This window comes from Ceratotherium simum, chromosome 17, assembly GCF_057802395.1.
Source record: "Ceratotherium simum simum isolate JZ-2026a chromosome 17, ASM5780239v1, whole genome shotgun sequence".
In the NCBI taxonomy this organism is placed as follows: Eukaryota; Metazoa; Chordata; class Mammalia; order Perissodactyla; family Rhinocerotidae; genus Ceratotherium; species Ceratotherium simum.
Window position 1 is genome coordinate 28,376,494 of NC_141916.1, and position 20,702 is coordinate 28,397,195.

Sequence of the window (20,702 nt, forward strand, 5' to 3'; positions counted from 1 at the left end):
TTTTATTTTAGGACATATAGGAAATGTAAGATATTGTTAAACATTTGATTCAGGGATTGTGAAGTAAGAAAATTAAGCTTAAAGAAACATAGATGGAGATTTATAACTTAGAAATGGGATGAATTCATTTTTTTCCTCAAAAAGGCAGATAGATTCATAGTGTCGTGAATGGTAGATTAATGGTATCATGAATGGAGCTTCTTTGACTTGTTTATCACTGTCATTATAATATGCCAGATGTTACCCATCTGACTGTTCTGAGTTCAAAATTGTATAAGCAATGGTTTTAATGATTATGGTCTTAAAGCAATAGGATTCAGTGTAATAAAGAATATAGGTATCTTTCTGTATTAGTTTTCTATTGCTGTGTAACAAATTATCACGGATTTAGTGACCTGAAATAACACATGGTTTTTGTATCTCAGTTTGCATGGAGCAAGGGTCCTGGCACAGCTTAGCTGAATTCTCTGCTCAGGTCTCACAGGCTATAATCAAAGTGTCAGTTGGGGCTTCCATTCTCCTCTGGGGCTCACTGTCTTCTTCTGCCTCATTCAGGTTGGTGGCAGAATTCAGTTCCTGGTGGTTGTATGACTGAGGTCCCCATTTTCTTGCTAGCTGCTGTCTGGGGACTGCTTTTGTCTCCTAAAGGCATCTTTCTCTGTAGGTAATTCACAACATGATTATTTGCTTTCTTCCTGCAGTATAGCAGGAGTGTGTCTCTTTGATGCTTCACTTTCTTTTAAAGGCTCACCTGCCTGATTAGATCAGGCCCACCCAGGGTGGTTTCTCTTTGATTAACTCCAAATAAATTGGTTAGTAACTGAATTGGAAACCATATCTTAGCATATTCACAGATTCCATTGCACTCAAGGGGCAGAAATTATATATGGGTGTGGATCATTGGGGATCATCTTAAAATTCTACCTACCACACTTTCCTTATAAAAATATGTGTTTCTTATAGTGTTTTGCCTTGGCTTTGACCTGTCATTTTGGATTTGTTGGGAGATGACAGAATTATGGCTTATATTAGTGTTTGTGGTAGAAATTATTTTTCCCTGATGATAAAAATTGGTTATCAATAATTTATGTTCATTACTTTAGAACCAGAATCTTAATCTGAACAATATCATGCATACTTACAAAATATTATTTCTATTTCTAAGAAGCAGAGCTGAAATGACAAGTCTTTTTCTCCTTGACAGAGTGATTGCAAACACAAATAACATACATTTGGGATAAAGGATGTATTCCTGTCATTATATATAGTCATAGTTCAGTTTTTCTCATGACGAAATAGTTTAATAAACATACGGTATTATTAAGCATAAAAAGAGACCCCCTCCCTTTCCCCCAAGAACATGTGTGGTTTCATTTAGAAAGAACTTTATAGGAAGGTTTTTGAAAATTCTGTGTATAATTGGGATGGAGTGTAGTAAGAAAAATAGAAGATGTTAGAAACTTATTGACCTCAGGATGGCAGTTGAAATAGCATCTAGTTATCACAACTCTTATTCTGAGATTACTTTTTCTCCCTTTAGTCTACCCCCTTGAATCTTCTTCCACCTTTCCTTCAAGTTTTTAAAACAAAACTTAAGTGTTAATTAAATCTTTTTTATTGAAAGCATTAAAGAAACTAATTCTATTGACCAAGAAAGATGATGTTTTTTAAACTTTATTACTTATTACGTTTTTAACAATAAAATCCTTTACATATATCTCAAATTCTACCTCTGTGTAGCAAAAACAATGGGTCAATGACTTGCCTATGAAGGGCTGGAGAATTGTAGGGACCTTGGTGGCTCTGTATTCTAGGTCAATATTGATATCAGGAATGGAAGTGAAAGGGATGGTGACACAGTGGTAGTGCTAAAAAAACATTGTTCCCATTTTCTGAGATTAACCCTGATTTGGTCAGGATCTTGGCAGGAAAGAGATGATACATTCAAAGAAGATGGCTGGGGAGAGTGTGTTAGAGGATGGGCAGCATTGAGGGAAACTACAACGGACCAGGTGTTACTCTGGTGTTAGCAACAGTAGGGGGACACCTACCATTGTAGATGTCCTAATAGGAGCTGTGGCCTTTGGTAGAGGGACATAGCCCATCAGTAGGACTTGGCTGGGAAGGAACCAGGAGAGTTAATAGCCTGACCTCATTCCTTTCCTACCCTACAATGTCCTTCTTGCTGAGCCCCAATGGAAGCCCAGAGTAGGGGAAACCATTGCTGCAGCTCATGAAGGTCAGTCTCCTAGGGCACAGGGTAAGGTGAAGATGGGTGAATTGATCTGGAGGGGAAAACTAAAAAATATTTGGCAGGGATCTCTAGCATGGCTTTTGTGTGCCTTTTGGTGCCTTCTTTCATCTTGAGGAGACCAAGGTGTTCATTTTAGAGGATGATGTCTTAGCTGGGATGCCTACGTAGGTGGTGTCATAACATTCATAAAATCTTCCTGAATTCTAACAACTCTTATTATCCTGATGCTTCTGCCCAAAGGACTATGTTTCAACCAGGAGCAAATTGCACTTCAAGTATCTTTGCCCTTGTTTTGCCTGAACTGACCTTTTCTCCCTTCCTTGCCTGGAAAAATCTAACCACCTTTCAAAATCTAGGTCAGATATAATTTCCTGCGTGAAGCTTTTCCTGTACCTACCCCATTCCCCTCTGTATGTTCCATTTCTCCTTTGTATAAAATATTCCGTTGAGCACATATTTAACTTTTTTCTAGATCTTTGTTTCCTTCTCTCTCCTATGGCTACCCTCCTCAAGTTTTTTGTTTTTGTTTTTGTTTTGTGAGGAAGATCAGCCCTGAGCTAACATCTGCCAATCCTCCTCTTTTTGCTGAGGAAGACTGGCCCTGAGCTAACATCCGTGCCCATCTTCCTCCACTTTGTATGGGACACCGCCACAGCATGGCTTGACAAGGGGTGCGTCGGTGCGTGCCTGGGATCCGAACCCCGGGCCGCCGCAGTGGAGCGCGCGCCCTTAACCACTACGCCACCTGGCCGGCCGCTTTGTTTTTGTTTTTAAAGTCCTCACTTTACACACTGACATTTAATAGATGTGCCACAGAGATTTGTTGACTCAGTGAAGTCTTCTAATGTCCTTGGGTTGTAGGTATGCTACCACTGTAGCCACCAGGCAGCAACAGAAATTTTATGAGCACTTTGGACAATAGATGGGCAGGTCATGTCATCACGTAAAGTAGTCCTTTTCCTTACTCCCTTATTTTTTTGGAGTAGAAGGTTTTCTATTTCTGAGAGAGAACCTAAAGGAGAAAGCCCTAGAGTTTCCAAAAGGATTAATTACAGTGACACAGAAGATTGGACTTTTCTCAAAATCCTCAATTTGGCTACTTTCTTCTTTATTTTGTCAGCCTATCTGCACTATTTCAGTGTAGTTCTCTGAACGTCTGGTATTCAACAGAGAGACTGGCACGATGCTACCCCCTGTGAAAGTTTCTAGATCTTCACTTAAGAGAGAGCTTCTTTCAATGTACTGTATCCTTAGTTGAGCCATGGGAATAAAAAGGTGTGAGACATGGAGATGCAAGTCAGAGGAAGATGACACAATGTCCCATCATCCTGTTTCCCCCACTTCCTTTCCATAGTTAGCCCGTATGGAACTTCGCTTGAGGGAAATAAATCTTCATTTTTCCGAGTGGAGTTGCAAGCCAGAGACCGAGTAGCTTAGTCTAGGAATCACAGCCCCAAACGTTAACTATATACACTGTGCATTAAGCATTTTAACTGAAAGTAGATATGTCTATGACTATCTTTTGGTGTTATTAGGTAAGAATAAGTTTGAGTCAGGTAGACCACACAGAGATGAGGCAGTAGGATGCGTAGCTAATTATACAGATTAGGATAAGATTTCTGGGTAATTTAAAAAAGTGATTCATTATTAATGGATTAAAAAGTGAAGTTCCTCTCTCCATCTCTGTTGTTCATAGAAGTGTACACTTTCTGGTCCCCAGTACACACTGTTGTGCTTTATTATTCTTAGGCTTTTTACAGAGTTAATCTCTTTAATGGAATTACTGAGATGTGTTTCTTTCTTGAATGTCTTGAAGAAATACCTTTCTTCACATCAACTATCCTTGTAATTAAAGATCGATTTTGGGGAAGGGAATTTCTTTGAATAGACCTGTGTTGCTTATTATTTATGCCATACCTAATTTCTTAGGAAAACAATTCAGCAAGGCCACAAATGGTCTAATAAGTTCCTATGGTGTGTCAGAAACTCTTCTAGAACAGAAGGTGGAGGATTAAAGTAGGGCAGATCCTTTCCTAATGTGTGTTTACTAACTGGAATGAACTAGGGGAGGATCAAAAAAGGGACCAGAAACCCCGGTGACTCAGTTGTGGTGACAAAATGATAGCTGTCCTAATTTTTAAGAAATGGAAGGGAGGAAATTAGTAAGATATGATTAACATTAAGATATCAAATTGAACACTAGTAAGTAGTATCCAGTATAATGATCATCCAAAACAGCGACAAATGAAATAAAGGAAGGCAAAGGATCTGTACAGGGGACAGATTTTGGACAGATTTATTGGCGTCCATGTAGGAAGAACAAAGGTGTTAACAAGGTGCCAAGTGGGCTAGTTACAGATAGCTGTGAGTAAAAGAGTCACACAAAGTGGGAATCAGGTCAGATTATTGAGTAAACCAGAGAACTACCACAATCGTGTGGGGATGAGATCAGAATAACTCAAGTAAAAGAAGAGACAGTTTACAAAGACATTTAGGTAATGGAAAAATTTGTCACATTTATGAAACCATGGATTAAGGACAATGGTGTTTTCTAACAGGACAAGAAATTAGCAAGGGCCAACAGCAAAAAGGAAGACATTTTGTGTGTTATTCCTCTTCTATTTGTGGGGAAAAATAAAAATAACTTGACCAATTAATTAGCAAAAGAAAGGCTTATCACTTGTGATGCTTTTAAAATGAGGAACAGGGATAGGAGAGGTGAGGATGTTAGAGAAAAGTCTGGAAGGTACTACAATACTACATGTGTTTAAAAGTATAGATTTGATTGCTTGCATCCTTAGACTTAGGTTAATGAATGATGTTAGTGCTGCTCTTCTAATTTAGAAATGGGTGACTGCACAGGTCCTGGGAGGTTATAAATTATAGTGCATGCGATTATTTATTTTCAAGTCAGCATTCCTTCAGTAATAATAAATCACTGATTAGTCATTTGTCAACATTTTAGTCACTAGCATTTAATCAAATTTAATTTAGTATAAGGACAAATTGTACCATAACAATTTAATTCCCCTTTTTAAAAGGACCTGTTACTCAGGAACTTGGTTTTCTTCCCTTCTGAATGAAATTTCTTTACTGGCTACATGGAGATAGTAAAAATGATAACATTGAAAGAATAAAAATTCTTATTTTGGCTTCTATGATACTGTATACTGGTATAAATAGCAGGATGAATGAGGCATGATTATTTATTACTATGAAAGGGTTAACGTTGAGATTATAACTTTTCATTGCAAATGAAGTCTAATGTTATTCAGCTTGATTATCTTTGCATAGCAATATATGTATGTATGTTTGTATATGTACACATATATCCATGTAATAATGTTCACTGTTGTATTATATTTCTATCCCTGACATATAGTTTTACATTTAATTGTTCTAGAGACTCAGGGCATCCAAAGGGTATTTTGAAAAACATGGCAGTAGTTTGGGGAGCCAAAGAGTAAATCATGTATTCCTTAACATGTTAGAAGGCCCAAATGGATTTAAGATGTTAAGGTGCCTTATGAAGGAACTGATTTGGAGAATTTTCAAGTGGTGCTGTAACAGCAACAACACCACCACCACCACTTTATACTTACCTAGGCTTTCATTGCCACATATTATCTTATTTGTTCAAGATGCTGTGATGTGGATGTGACAGTAATAATATTACCATTTTATAGATAAGGAAACTGATACTAAGAGACTGACTTTCTAGAGGTCACAGTTAGTATGTGTTAAGACCTTGAACAGTCTGATGTTTTATGCTATTTGCAAGGTGACAAACTAGCCTGTTACTATTTCACCTACAGGCTCCTGAATTAGAGGCAAAGGATTTTTATTACACACAATACAGTAATCATCATGAGCCTCGTGTTGATTTGAACTGCTTCCCCGTGTTCTCTCTGCTCCCACTTCAATGGAGGCAATGCAGGTAGACCTATTATATGGATGCTGTGTAAGCAGTGGAATATGGAGAAACATTGAGCTTGGAAATTCACTGTTTTTATAGAAAACAGAAGCAAGCCAGCTCTTTGTCAGGTGAAAGACATTATTCCTAAAAGGTTGCTTGCTGCAAATGCAACCTTGAGAAATGATCCATGAAAAGAGCAGTCAGGGTCTTGCATTCTTGGCATACCCAGCGAGAATGTGCAGGGATGCTCAGGTCTCATGGTGGATTGCCTCTTCCAACAGTGGGAGAATTAAACCTTAAATGCGGGTTTGCTGAGTTTCATGACTAAAACTCTGACTGAAAAGGTAGCAACTATAAGCCCTTTCCCCTCAAATATGTTTATCTTCTTGTTTTTCCGTCCTGTCTAGGACATCTTGAAACTAGTCCTCTTGGCTTATTTAATATACTCAGTTACTTAAACCAGTTGTGGTTATTATGAAAGCAGAGAACAGAAAACAGGGGCCAATTTAAGGAAACTTACTGGTCTCAGTCTCAGAATCTCCTCTAATCTTCTTAGCTACTCCCACTGCAAGAAGCTATAGATAGTGTTTTCATAATTGAAGTGCCTTGTCCCTATGGTCACAGTAACATTGCTATAAAAACTAGAGAGAATAATAGGAACCATAAAGATATGAGGAAGAAGATGTGTAACTGATGGTGGATATATGGTGTGACAGGAAAAAAAGATCATTTTTTGTTATCTCTTTTAAATCAAGATTTTGTTTTTCTTAAAGGAATAATTAAAATAGATTTTGAAGTTAGAAAAAACCTTGGGAATATTAAATCCAGGCTCTTCATTTTATAGATTAGAAAATTGAGACATAGAATGGTTAAATGATTATTCAAGATCAAGTTTCTAGTAACAGAGTCAAGTGATGGGGCAAAAATTAGGTTATGATAATCACATGCCTGGTATTGGAATGTTCCCCCCTTACTAGAACAGTTTATAGGATTCAACAGTAAACATTTGTTGAATTACTTTGTTTTATGATTGAATAAGATATATTCTCTGTCCTCAAATAATTCATTTACTAATAGGGCAACAGGAATTCAATTTGATGTCTTGTTATTCTACAATCATGTACAAATTGCATAGATTAAATCAAGCTTTGAATGGGGCAAGGAAAGCTTTAAAAAGGTACAGATGTTTGAGCTACGTCTTGAAGAATTATAAATTATAATTTATAATTATAAATTATTTCTATGCAGAGAAATGGAGGTCCAACGTTCCAAGCAGAGAGAAAACCTTGTGCATTGGCATGCTGAATGAAAGTATATAAGTTGATCAAGAAATGATCATTGGTTTGATGTGGCTGAGTGTGACTAGATATGAGAATGGAATGACAGGTAGAATCCAGATTAGGAAAATCTTAGATACCATGCTAAAGAATTAGGATATTTGTGGGGGAAACATTGATATTTTAAGGCAAGTTGGTAAATGAAGTATAGGGAAAAAGATGGGTTCAGAAATCAGAATCAGTGAAAAAAAAGGGATATCACAATAGCCAAATGCAGATAAAGAGTTGAGAAATATGGTGTTTGAAGGATAGCGGAGTATGCTTCCCCCAAATAAGCCACTTTGACACAAGGGTTATTTTGAATGGAAGGCAATTAAAAAGAAGCAGATACAAGAAAAGATCTCTCCCCTACCCCTATTTGCCTAAAAGCAGGACATAAATTTGTAAAAGTGTTCCCCTCCCTTCTCTACCAGGAAGGACAGAAGTTCATCACCAGAAATGGCACCAGGGGAACCGTGTAACCAACTTTACTAACTAGCCCTTCTCTTCCATTAGCTCCTCTATATTTACCTTTCCACAATTTGCTGTCCTAGAAACTCAAAGTTGTTTTTCCTTTTGTTAAGGAAAAAGTCTAGCCACCCTTTGAGTTATTCATCACTGAGTATTCCCATGTGTATGTATGATACACATGTTCATAAACTTCTATTTGTTTTTCTTTCGTTAATCTGTCTTTTGACAGTCTAATTTACAGGGGTCCAGCCGGGAGAACCTAGGAGGTTAGGTGGAAAAACTTTTTTCCTTCCCTACAAGTTGTAAATAGGATCAAATGAGAGGTCAGGTAGGATGAAGACTAAAAAGAGTTCACTTTATTTCGAAATAAAAGGGTCATCGGTACCTGCTGTCTGAGCGGTTTCAATGGAATGAATATAAGAGCAGAAGCTAAATGGCTACTATATGCTGAGGGAAAGATTCACATAAGACATTTGTCATGTCCTTAAAACTGAAGAATTAGCAGCTTGTATGATATTCTGTTTCAAACCTTCAACCTTCACAAACTAGATACAACAGATTACATTTTTTTCTGTATGGCTGTCCATGGGTTTTCCTTTTTGGACCCACCCCATTGGTCAATGGATCACAAAGGATAAAAGGTTCCATCCCTCATGCTAAGGACAAAAAAGCACATTCTCTAGCGAAACTGTCATGATTTTCCGTAACAGCTTTACCCTTCCTACATTCATTTCCAATGTAACATTTTTTAAAAACCCAAATAGAGATCATCTCCATTAGCAAATTAATATTATAAATAGAACCTACATTGTTGTTAGCCTTTATAATATGTATAAATTTATATATAATATGTATAATATATATAATTTATATATGTGTAAATTACATATACTTGCTATGTAATATTAGAATACCTTATCCTAAATATTTATGATGTAAGTTTTATGCATAATTGTTTTTCTTTAAGAAGCAGTTTGAAATATATCTAGTTGTATGATTACACATTTTTAAAAACCTACAAGACTTTATTATTTCTTAGTGTTAATGTTAAACAAAATGTTAACACTGATTATTTCTTAGTGTTGGGATTAGATTAATGTGTTCATGTTCTTATTTTTACATAAAAATACTAAGAAAGAAGGTATTTTCAAAATATTTAGAATAATAAACGTCAGATTCTATTTTTAGTTTTCTCTTTCCCAGAAGGGTTGGTATATTTTGTCTATATAAAATCTCAAATTATATTTTTGAAATTGAGGTTTGTGACTGGGTAGCTTTCAAACTCTTCACCTTATTAAAGCAAGTGAATTGGCTTGGGTTAGGACTTCATCTGAGAATTCTTGACGGGTATAAATTTAGGGATTTGGAGAGTTTAAAATACTAATTTTTGAAGAGGAATTGAGAAGGGGAATATATCCCTAACTTTGAAGTACAGTCAGCTTCCAATTATCTGCATGTGTGGGAGACCATTCCCTCCTAGGTGGGAGTTTTTCAGACCTGCTGGAAAACTGCCATTGCATGGATTCAGTGGAAAAGGGTCCTACCCATCTTACTGGTTTTTAAACTGCTCTCTCTCCCCGCCCATGCAAATGGATGGAGTTGCACATCATCTATGCTTCAAACACAATCCACCTCACCATTAGCAAGGATAGTAATCAGTTGAATAGAGGTTAGGAGATTAAATTCTGAGTGACATTGGCATTCTAAAATTGGTTGTCATATCTGCAATTCAAATGGCACCTAGTTTTTCTTTGTTATGTTGAAATGAAATAAAAAGTATCTTAATGGCCAAATAAATTAGCCTGTGGTTATAATCATTTACTTGAAATTAATGAGGCACTGATCTCAAACAGTAGCTCAGTGTTCATTTTCATTTAGATCCTTGTGTTTATTTGTATCTGTTTTATTACATGGGATTTATCAAGCTTCACAGTGCAGCTATAAAGCGGGCAGAGAGAGCAGAGTCGAGGGGCAAATGAGGTAGATTCAGGAAAGAGAAAACCCTGGGCTCAGATATGACTGTATGTTGGAATGCAGAGTTAATGGGAGCTTCCTAAAGAAGTGAAATCTAAATAGAGATTGAAAACATGAGATGTTCAGGCTGGAAAAGGAGTTGGGAATTGAGAGGGTAGAGAAGAGTGTCCAGGAAAAGAGAATAGCATATTTGAAGGCATAGAGGCTAGAGAGAGCATAGCTTGTTAGTGAAAATGGTTAAAAACAAACCATCACCACCTGCCCCCCCCCCGCCCACGCACGCCAAATCCTTTAATGCACAGAAGGAGTATGGCAAGAGGAGAGGCTGCAGAGGGATTTAGGGATATACTGAAGAGTTTTAAGCAAGGTAGTGATCTGATCAACTTCATATTTTACAAATATCATTGATATTGCGGTGTGTGAAACAGACTGGCAGGTGACAAGATTCCACATAGGCAGATTGATAAGGAGATTTCTGCAATAGTCCAAGCAAAAGATAATGGTGGCCTTGATTAGGGTGTTATGATGAGGAAGGAAGGAAATTGGTGGGCTCAAGAGCTATTTCAGAGATAATTAATAGCTCTTGGAGATAGATTAGATAGATGGATTAGGGAAGAGAGAGAAATTGAGGTTGACTTTCCTGTTTCTGGCTTGACGACAGTCAGGATAGTGATTCTTCCAAGGAGGATGGGGGTTTCAGTTATGGTTTCCTCCCCATGACTGGATGAAGTGAGACAGGAGAAGAAGAGTTTGGAAAGAAGAGAATATTAATTTTGAGAAAGACCACTCCTCAAAAAAATGTGGAACCAGAAAGGCAAATCTGCTACTACCATGAGCTGTTTTATAGTCCATGGACGTAGCTTCTTAATAGAAACCCTTTGTTTTATTTGTTGTAATATCATTTTATCTGTATAACAGTACATAAATAGTTTTTTCCTCTTCCCCTTTTTTGTAATACAGTATCCTGCAGTCAAATAGTGTTAGATCTAAATGGAACCTTGGAAATTATAGTTTCTATCCACAGGCGAGGAAATTGGAGCGCTGAGAGAAGACCACATGATGTCTGCGGAGTGACAGAAACAGCCACTCCATCGTTCTTTCCACAGTACCGAGCCAGCTCCACATCGATTGCTGCATTCCATTAAAACAAATAAATGAAGTTGAAGACTTGATTAAAAAAAATCATTATCACAGTGGAAATAAAAAAGTTGCATAAATATGTTCTTTAACACACACATATATACTTTTGTATTACAGAATTCTATTTTAGATAACCAGAGTTGCAGAAATTCAGTCCTTTCTCAGTATTGTCTTTCCTATCCTTCCATTGGCCTTCCCTCCTGATGAACTGGAAGGGGTTAAAACTCAGGCGATCTGGACTCAGGCTTGGCTTTATCTCTAATAAACAGATGAACTCATTCCACTTCTAGAGATCTCAGTTTCTGTATCTCAAAGTCTAAGGATGAGGGACCAGATTCCTTTAAAATCCTTTCTTTGTTCTGTCTTTATTGTTTTATATTTTCCATCACTGGTTGTCTTTGCTTTCTTCCTTAAACTGCTTTTCCTTCTCCATGGCAAATAGGAACCTCTTAAAAAACCTAGGTATGGTAAGTCAGTGATGTGTATGCCCAGAATGGTCCTGTATATAGAGTGAATAGAATAGAGCCAGATTTTAGGTTGCTCTCTTAACAATATATCATTATATTTACTTTCCTTCTTTGAAAATAGGCCTTGAAATTAGGAAGAGAAGACAGAAGAGGAAGATACTAGAATCTGGAATAGATGCGGGTGACTGTAGGGCGAGTATAATGCTGTGGTCTTCCAAGTGGAGAGAGAACACCTAGGAGATGTACATGATGATTAACTGGGTTTTGGAGAGAAAATATTAGAACTTGTATTTGTATTTATTTTTAATTTCTTTCTTTACAAAATTCAGCTTTTATGTACATCATAATATATGACAAATCAATATAGTACCTGCATATCATTTATAAATGAAAACATATACATAAATATTGTGAGAGTATGCTTAAACATGTTAAGCTTACAGAAGGATATGGTCAAATAAGTTTGGAAACCATTGGTGAAGAGTTTGAAAAAAAAGGCAAGTCAAGGGCATCAAGATAAATATTATGTCCTTGATTTCTCATTTTTGAATATCAGCCTCCCTGGAAATAAAAAGAAGAAATCTAAAACAAAAATGACAACAACAAACAGCATTTTGGTAGCAGAATTTATTTAACTGAGTCTTTATCTCTTACAGAATTGAGAAAAAGTATTCACCCACAAAAGTATTTAATTGTAAGACTACTTTTACCCTTGTTCATGATTTTTGGGAATTGTTAAGTAACTCATGCTGAAATTGACTCAGTATAATTCAATTTATTTAACTTTTCAACTGAAGGAGCAATAGTGCATTACATTAGTGTTTTTAAAAGTTATGGCCAGGAATTTTTCAGTCCTACTTCTTCAGTTTTTGTTTTTCATTTATTTTATCTTATTTTATTTTTTCATGATTATTTCTCACAGAATAAGACCACAGCTTGCCAAAGAAAAGATTGAAGGATGCCATATCTGTACATCTGTCACACCGGGAGAACCTCAGGTTTTCCTAGGGAAAGATAAAGCTTTTACTTTTGATTATGTGTTTGACATTGACTCCCAGCAAGAGCAGATCTACGCTCAGTGTATAGAAAAACTAATTGAAGGTTGTTTTGAAGGATACAATGCTACAGTTTTTGCTTATGGACAAGTAAGTATCACAGAATCTGTAACTTTTCAGAAGTGTCAATTTAGTTGCACTTTTATTTTTGTTTCTTGAGGTAATTAAGATCAAGCCCGCATTTTTCTCTGTTCTTTTATTCAGACTGGAGCTGGCAAAACATACACAATGGGAACAGGATTTGATGTTAACATTATCGAGGAGGAGCAGGGTATCATTTCTCGTGCTGTTAAACACCTTTTCAAGAGTATTGAAGGAAAAAAACACACTGCAATTAAAAATGGGCTTCCTCCTCCAGATTTTAAAGTGAATGCCCAATTCTTAGAGGTAATAGTCTAGTTGTGTCATTAGTTTCCTTTAAATTTTGTCCTTAAGACCATAGCCCTTATGATTTTATGCTCTCGGCTTTAGTACAGTGCTTTGCATATAGTGCTCAATAAATGCTGTTTGAATAAATTAACATTAGGTGATAAGTAGCAGTAACAATAGATAATTGGTAATAAGTATTCCTTACTTGTTAGCATTTAAGATTATAAACACTTAACCAGTGTCCATAGAGTAAAACAATATTGTTAGTTTCAGACTCTCTTTATCCTATAATTACTGTTGTAATGTAGGCAGATTTACAAAGTGCTGAAAACTCAACAACTAAGACCAAAAGGGAGGGGGAGAATGTGAAGAATAATAGGTTTGAGGCTGTAGCACTATTCCGGCTGCAGAAGCTGGTATTCCTGCAAAGATAGGCAGATGTTTTGATGCAATGTCCAAAGGTTGGGGCAGGTTTGGATTAATTTAGGGCAGTCTAGTCTAATGGGAGGGGTATGACAGTAAGAGGATATCTAGGATTTGAGCAACATTGCAATTAGGTGGACAGTGACTTATAATCCTTGATGCTTGATCCAGAGATTGTTGTAGTCTAGTTCTAGTCTGGAAGACCTGAACTAATTATTTTGGTCGTTGATAAGACATATTATTTAACCTTATATAGCACAAAATAGAAAACAATTCAAATTAACATCGATTGTCTTACTGCTGGTTTTAATGGATATCCCAATTTAGTAAAAACCGGGGAGAATATAACTATGTGTTTCCACCAAAGGAAAGGTAACTAATAGTGGAAAAAGAAAAGAAACAGTGTTCTATCTTTCCTTTCGCACTCCAAAATGTTAGACATTGTGACTTTAAAGTATATTAATAGAAAAATAGGTGTGTGCTTCCTCTTCTAACGAGGTAGCTCAATTTTGTCAGCCACTATTGATACAGAAACACTAACAAAAATATTAAGTATTATTTTTTAGGTACAGTAAGAAGGATTGTAGGGCAATACGAAAATATTTTTAGCTCAAGTAGTAAAAATCTTAAAATCTGTAAGCTTAGGATTTATCTACATTTACTACATATTTCTTAGAGTTTGCTTGTATTTATAAATATTTATCTCTCGCAAAGGATTAGTAGGTCATTTTAGCTAACCCTCAACTCATTAGTCATGATTAAGTCATTTCTGGTCTTAACTCTTATAAAGAAATCTGGCATCTATTTGTATTTGTAATAATTGCTTCATTTATTTTTGTGTTATTTTGAAGAAATACAGTCATTTTGAAGAACTTTTAAGATGTGTTTGAAAGACAATATTTTGCATTGTGTGTTAATACAGCCATGAGGCAATTTCTGCTAAAATTAAACTTCTAATATTTCTTTTTGATAGCTATATAATGAAGAGGTCCTTGACTTATTTGATACCACTCGTGATATTGATGCAAAAAATAAAAAATCAAATATAAGAATTCATGAAGATGCAACTGGAGGAATTTATACTGTGGGCGTCACAACACGTACTGTGAATACAGAATCAGAGGTGACATGTTATAGTTAAAGTAGAGCATATTTGGCTTTTTGTAAAATAGCTTTGCTGACAGTTTGCTTAAGATCAAGATATGAAATTTGTATTCTTAAGTGTAACATGGAGTTAAATTCTTGTCTTCTTTCCTCATATTTTTTTAGTATCAGGATTTTATTATTTAAAATGTCATGGTTATGATAAAGTCAGTACATTTGTAATAGCATCAAAAGAATGTAAGGCAATGTTTGTATAGTTTTCTTTCACAGCTAGAGAAAGAGGGTTTGATAATTGAAGGTGAAGGATGAGACCACATCCTATTGTACCTTTTGCTGTCAGATAGGTAGGACAGTATCATGGCTGCTAAAGGGAGACTGTTAAGAAAAGTTACAAAAATATCTCAACGGAAGACACAGAAGAACTTGAATAATTCAAGTTATTGCTCAGTTTGTTCCAAAGAGTTCTACTGTAACAGTTTTGGAATGGAAGCTGCAAATGTCAGCAAATGGCAAACAATGGAATCTCAGTGTTTTCTCCTATTAAAAAAATAATACACTATTATACTGATAAGTTCAGCTCAAAAAGTGCCTGTAACTAAAATAATATGAAAATCCACATCTTTACATCACTATTAATATGGTGGGATTTAGCCATTAGCTCAGGCTTCTGATTGGATGGTATCTTGTTTAAATGTTGTTCACGCAAATCCCACCTTTCTTCCCCTTTTCCAGATGATGCAGTGTTTGAAGCTGGGTGCTTTATCCCGGACCACTGCCAGTACCCAGATGAATGTTCAGAGCTCTCGTTCCCATGCCATTTTTACCATTCACGTTTGTCAAACCAGAATGTGTCCCCAGATCGATGCTGTGAGTTATTAGTTCTCATTTTTTAAACTTTCAGTCTTCATTTCCCTAAAATCACATGAATCCCAAGAGAGTACATTTGAGTCAAATTTAGTTTCTTTAATCATTCCTTTTCCTAATGAGATGTCTCTGGTCCTATTTAAGCTGAGGCTGGCCACCCATGTAAGATTTTGAAATAAAAAATTGGATATGTGTCTGCAGCAACCAGAAAGAGAGCTGTGGCCATATGGTGATGGCTGTGGTCACCTGAGACCCTTTGCTTCTGAGGACTGTGTGCTACAGGTTTCCCTTCATCAACATAAACAAAGCCTCATTTGCTACAGCTGGGTTCTGACCTTCACGCTTCTTTCTAACTAAGCTTCTAATCGCCAGCAGACAGTTTTGCGTTTATATTTATTTGGCTACATGCCTATTTTTGGATATTGTAGGTATAATATGTATTTTTATATATATTTTAAAATATAATATTATGTGTATATATATGAGGGCAGGTTGGGGTTGGAGGATATTTAGTGTCACATTAATAAAATATTTTCAATTCTTTTCCTCAATTGCAGGAAAATATGACTGATAATAAGGTGATTTCTGAATCATCACAGATGAATGAATTTGAAACCCTGACTGCAAAGTTCCATTTTGTTGATCTGGCAGGATCAGAAAGACTGAAGCGAACTGGAGCTACAGGCGAGAGGGCCAAAGAAGGCATTTCCATCAACTGTGGACTTGTAAGATCAAGACTAAGGCTTTGTGCTGAGAACATATCAGGGCTTTTCTGTTGTCCTTTTCTCTTTTGTAATATGTGATGCCCAAGTGGAAATCCTTCGCGCACTGAGCTGAGAAATGAAAGTTGCAGTAAACTTGTAAACTTAGGAGTAATGCATTGAACTTTGATTTCCTCACATTATAGGCTTTTTTCTTCTTTTCTCCTTGCAGATTTTCTTCATGTGTGTAAATTTAGTTGGATTGAATTTTATGATATATGCAGGAAATAATGTATATATAATAGAAATGATTTTAAAAATTCCTGATTTGAAAATATATTGTCAAAATCAGCAATTAATGTTGTATATGTCACAGGACGACTTTCAAAGTAGCTTTTTTGCAAACATTTTATGACATCACTTTATTTTGGGAATGATAATCAAATGTTTTTTCGTAATTATTGTTTCAAAGGGAGAACTTTTCTCCATTATATTAGGAATTAACTTTAATACCATGCCACCTAGTGGTGTTTTTGATTGGAAAACACCTTGTGTTTGTTAGCATAAGGCTTCTGTTATATGGAAGAAAATGTTTTAGCGTAAAGTTTTGTGTACTAAATCTTTTCTTCTTATTGACTTCGTTATAAAATTGGACATTTGTTCCTGCATAAAAGTTATGACATCCCTAAATTTCTGTGATGCTGATAGCATCAGGCCTGTGTTTTCCACTTTGCTTCCCTCGCTCCTGTCCTAGAGCTGGGGGCTCCAATCATATGGTCCTTTTTTGTCATTGCCTAATATTTGCTTTTATAGAATTGCAACCCTTCTGTGGGATAATTATCAACCAAGGCTGATTAAAGAGAGCCAGACCTCCCAACTCCAACACCCATCTTGATGCTTCCAACCATAAGGTTGAATGTTGTGTAAAAGGGAGTAACCTGGATTCTGGACTTTGTGTATTGTTTTGAATTTTAGGAGATGAAATCATGGTGGTATTTACATTTGTGCTGTCAGGAAAAGACAAAAGCCGTTGCTCTGTTTTTCTGTTTAGGCTATTGAAGCATGTTTAGACACAGCTGGTAGAGTTTCAGTGTAGCCAGTGGTTAACACTGTAGTGTCTTTGGAAAAGGGAGACTAAGACACAGTGTGATGCTGATGCCACTCTCTCCATCAGCCATTGGTCCTAACAAAGACACGGTTATAGATGTTTGCATTACTGAAGGCGAGTGTGACCAACATTTAGGATAATGCTTATGCTCTCGGTGCTAGTCCAGTGACAGTAGGAAAAACAGCAGGGGTGACAGGAGGAGTGACTAAAGAGTTCTGTACTTTGACTTAGTTTTTAAAATATTGAATGCTTAGTACATAGATTCTTTGTATTTCTAAAGACACCGATACTTGCATTGGGAATATTTTGTTCAGAGAAATCGTACGGATATTTTTGTTGTGGTTAAAGGAGATTTTGTTTTCTGATAAGAGAGCTGTAGTGCAATAAGAAAATTTCATGAAACTGTTAAACTACCTAAACATTGTATTTCTTCATTGAGTTGAGGAGAATTTACAACATGAACTGACAATTTCTGGGGACACAACCTGATGCTCTGATAATTCTAAGGACTGTTAGAAGTTGCCAATCTTATAACATTTCTATTTCTACAGATAATCTCTGAATAAAGTTTAAGTATTCGTGAGTTATGGGTATATATAGAGTACCAAATTTTGAGTGGTGTCAGGTTTTAGTAGTTAATATGGAAAACTTTGAGGTTTACTTCATTCTTCAAAATACAAATATAAAACAAAACCAAACACAAATGTTCTCAATTCTGTCGTGTCTCCATGTACGCTTTTGTTACTTAAAGGTGTTATAATTAGTGAATTTTTATCATTTCTCTCTCTCTCTTTTAGTTGGCACTTGGCAATGTAATAAGTGCTTTGGGAGACAAGAGCAAGAGGGCCACCCATGTCCCCTATAGAGATTCTAAGCTGACAAGACTACTGCAGGATTCCCTCGGGGGAAATAGGTATGCATATGTGATTATCCTCCATATTCCTGAATTTCAATTACTCGTCACTTTCAAAGTAAGTTTGTAAAGTGATTTATCAGAACTGTTTTTATTATAAAGCAAATTAATAGCATGAGGAACCAATAATTATTAAGTACCTAAAATTTGTGAGTCCTTTTGTATGGTATTATTTCACATAATCCTTATAACATCCCCTGTGGCAGGTGTTGTTATTCCTACTTTGTAGATAAGGAAAATGAAATCCAGAGAAGTTAAGTAAGTTATTCAAAGTCACTTAGCTTGTAAATGAAGTTCATAGCCTGTGCTCTTTCTACTGTATCCTAGTTTCTTTTTTTTTTTTAATTTTTATTTATTTATTTTTCCCCCAAAGCCCCAGTAGATAGTTGTATGTCATAGCTGCACATCCTTCTAGTTGCTGTTTGTGGGATGCGGCCTCAGCATGGCCGGAGAAGCGGTGCGTTGGTGCGCGCCCAGGATCCGAACCCGGGCTGCCAGCATCGGAGCACGCACACTTAACCACTAAGCCACGGGGCCGGGCCCCCTGTATCCTAGTTTCTGCTTTCAGTGCTTGGCACATAGCAGATGACTCATAAAAGTTTGTTGAAAAATTAATGCTGTCTTCTAAGTAATTACAAAGTAATTTAGATATACTTGAAACCTGTTTTAGAAAGTGTCCTAAAAATTAAACCTTTTTTTACATGTGGAAAAACTTTTTTTTAATGTCAATTGAATGAAATATAGGGTGTTTGCTGGTTATAAACTTTACTAGTATCACTAGTATTCCTACTTTTCCATACTTTGCATCATTCTGATATGTTTCATCAGCTAAATACATTCTTTTGGTAATGCATTCCTCTTTATAAACATCAACATATTGGCTTCGCAAGTGGAAACGTTTTTGGCATTTAAATTATTTAAATTCAATCACAGCACAATTCAACAAGTTACACACAACCACAGTGAATCTATTTTACAGTGTTTTCAGTAGTCTAATATGATGTTTACTGAAAAGATCCTTAGATGTTGTAAAATGATCTGGTAATTAAACTTGCAAAGTTTCTTTTTGAACAAGTGTTATTCAAAGAATTTTGATAATGTTAAATTTATTTAGGTTTGAAATTGGGTGGATTTAGAAATAAAGGTTTGTTTTATAGAATTCAGCAGTATCATTTTTGTATTTCTTCCTTTTATATAATAATGGCATTGTCTTAATTCATCTCTCTTCTAGGGTAGATTTTTTTACACCTGTCACTTTCTCAGAGGTGGAAATGGAGTTTCATTATCTATCATCACCAAAAACTACCATTATCACAAAACTTTTATGCACATGTTGTCACTCCTTTTATCATCTATGGTTATGATAAACAAAACACAAAATTGAAAAATTATGATTCAGTCTCCCTCCCACCCTATGTATGGGTGCAATATTGCTTCTATTATTGCATATTTCTTACTTCTGTTCTATATTTTCACTCTGACTCTCAGTATCAATCTAGGTCTTATTATAACTGGACAAAAATTTTTGTGTTTTAAGCCAAATATAAATTTTTCAAGTTTGCTGAATTATAGCTCTTTTCTATATTTATTTCTTAACTATAAAACAAGGTGGAGATGATAAACGTCTTCACCTTACAAGTTTCAATAGTTTTGAATACTGCAATACTTCTGAAAGTTTCCTTGCCCTGTAAGCAGTCTAAGATATTTGCACTGTGGGTCTTCTATTCCTCTTGAGTTTTAGATAGGCTACAGTTAAATAGTCTCATCCATTTCCTTACTGGGTGGTAACTCCTCAGAGGAGAAGACCTCTTCTAATCCCATCCTTAGTGAACCTCAATTCCTGCTTAAAATGTTAGGATTGAACTTCTAGTTCAAAAGTGTACTTTGTATAAGCCTTGGGGAACAAAATACCTTCATTTGTGAAGTTTGTACAAATTACTCTTAAAAGAAAAATTCGATTAAAGATATTTTTGGAAACAAGCTGCATATATTTATGTGCATAGTTTAGTGATGTTTATTTTTTTAACCCAACTGGCTATCATACATTTATAATGTTTAATATAACATTATAGCAAGTTTATAGCAAAAATTCTGAAAAATAGAGAAAACTATAAAGCATGAATAAAATCAGCTATATTTCTATTACCTACAAGTAACTACTGTTAACATTGTGGTGTATTTCCTCCCTAATGTATACTATAATATGATATATAATATGATGTAACAATATATAAGATATATAACATAATAATATATTTAAATGGTATGGTTTCCTTTAAAACAGAATGGTGGTTTTATATAAATACAACTTTAATATTTTCTTTGAATTTTTCATAAACACAACCATTCTTGAAATTTTTATCTTTTGGGTTTTATTCAATATGTCACTTTTTCCCTATCCAGTAGATCTTAGCTCCTCTCATTCCTGACTTTCACCATTCTTCTTAAGCACTTGATACCAGTGCTTCTCAAAACATTTGTGGAGGGAGAGTTCTCCTCCCCACCTCCCCAATTTGTGGCAGGTTAATAATATTGTGCATGACTGCACTCAGTTTGTCCCATTTGTGACAACATGTGAGTTCGAAAACACTTGAACTGGTCTATACCCTATTCAGCGAAATGAGTTC

At 35.7% G+C, this 20,702-nt stretch overlaps 1 protein-coding gene across 10 annotated transcripts in view; it reads left to right on the top strand.

The window, feature by feature from the left end:
* The window catches only part of KIF21A (kinesin family member 21A), a 146,061-nt gene that overhangs the window by 63,656 nt on the left and 61,703 nt on the right, over positions 1 to 20,702 (top strand). For all 10 annotated transcript variants that reach the window (XM_087442566.1, XM_087442562.1, XM_087442572.1 and 7 more), the window contains 6 exons: positions 12,461 to 12,683; positions 12,798 to 12,980; positions 14,359 to 14,508; positions 15,222 to 15,356; positions 15,911 to 16,078; positions 17,960 to 18,075. In XM_087442566.1, coding sequence (XP_087298692.1) covers positions 12,461 to 12,683; positions 12,798 to 12,980; positions 14,359 to 14,508; positions 15,222 to 15,356; positions 15,911 to 16,078; positions 17,960 to 18,075 — 975 coding nt within the window. The remainder of the gene's footprint in view (positions 1 to 12,460; positions 12,684 to 12,797; positions 12,981 to 14,358; positions 14,509 to 15,221; positions 15,357 to 15,910; positions 16,079 to 17,959; positions 18,076 to 20,702) is intronic.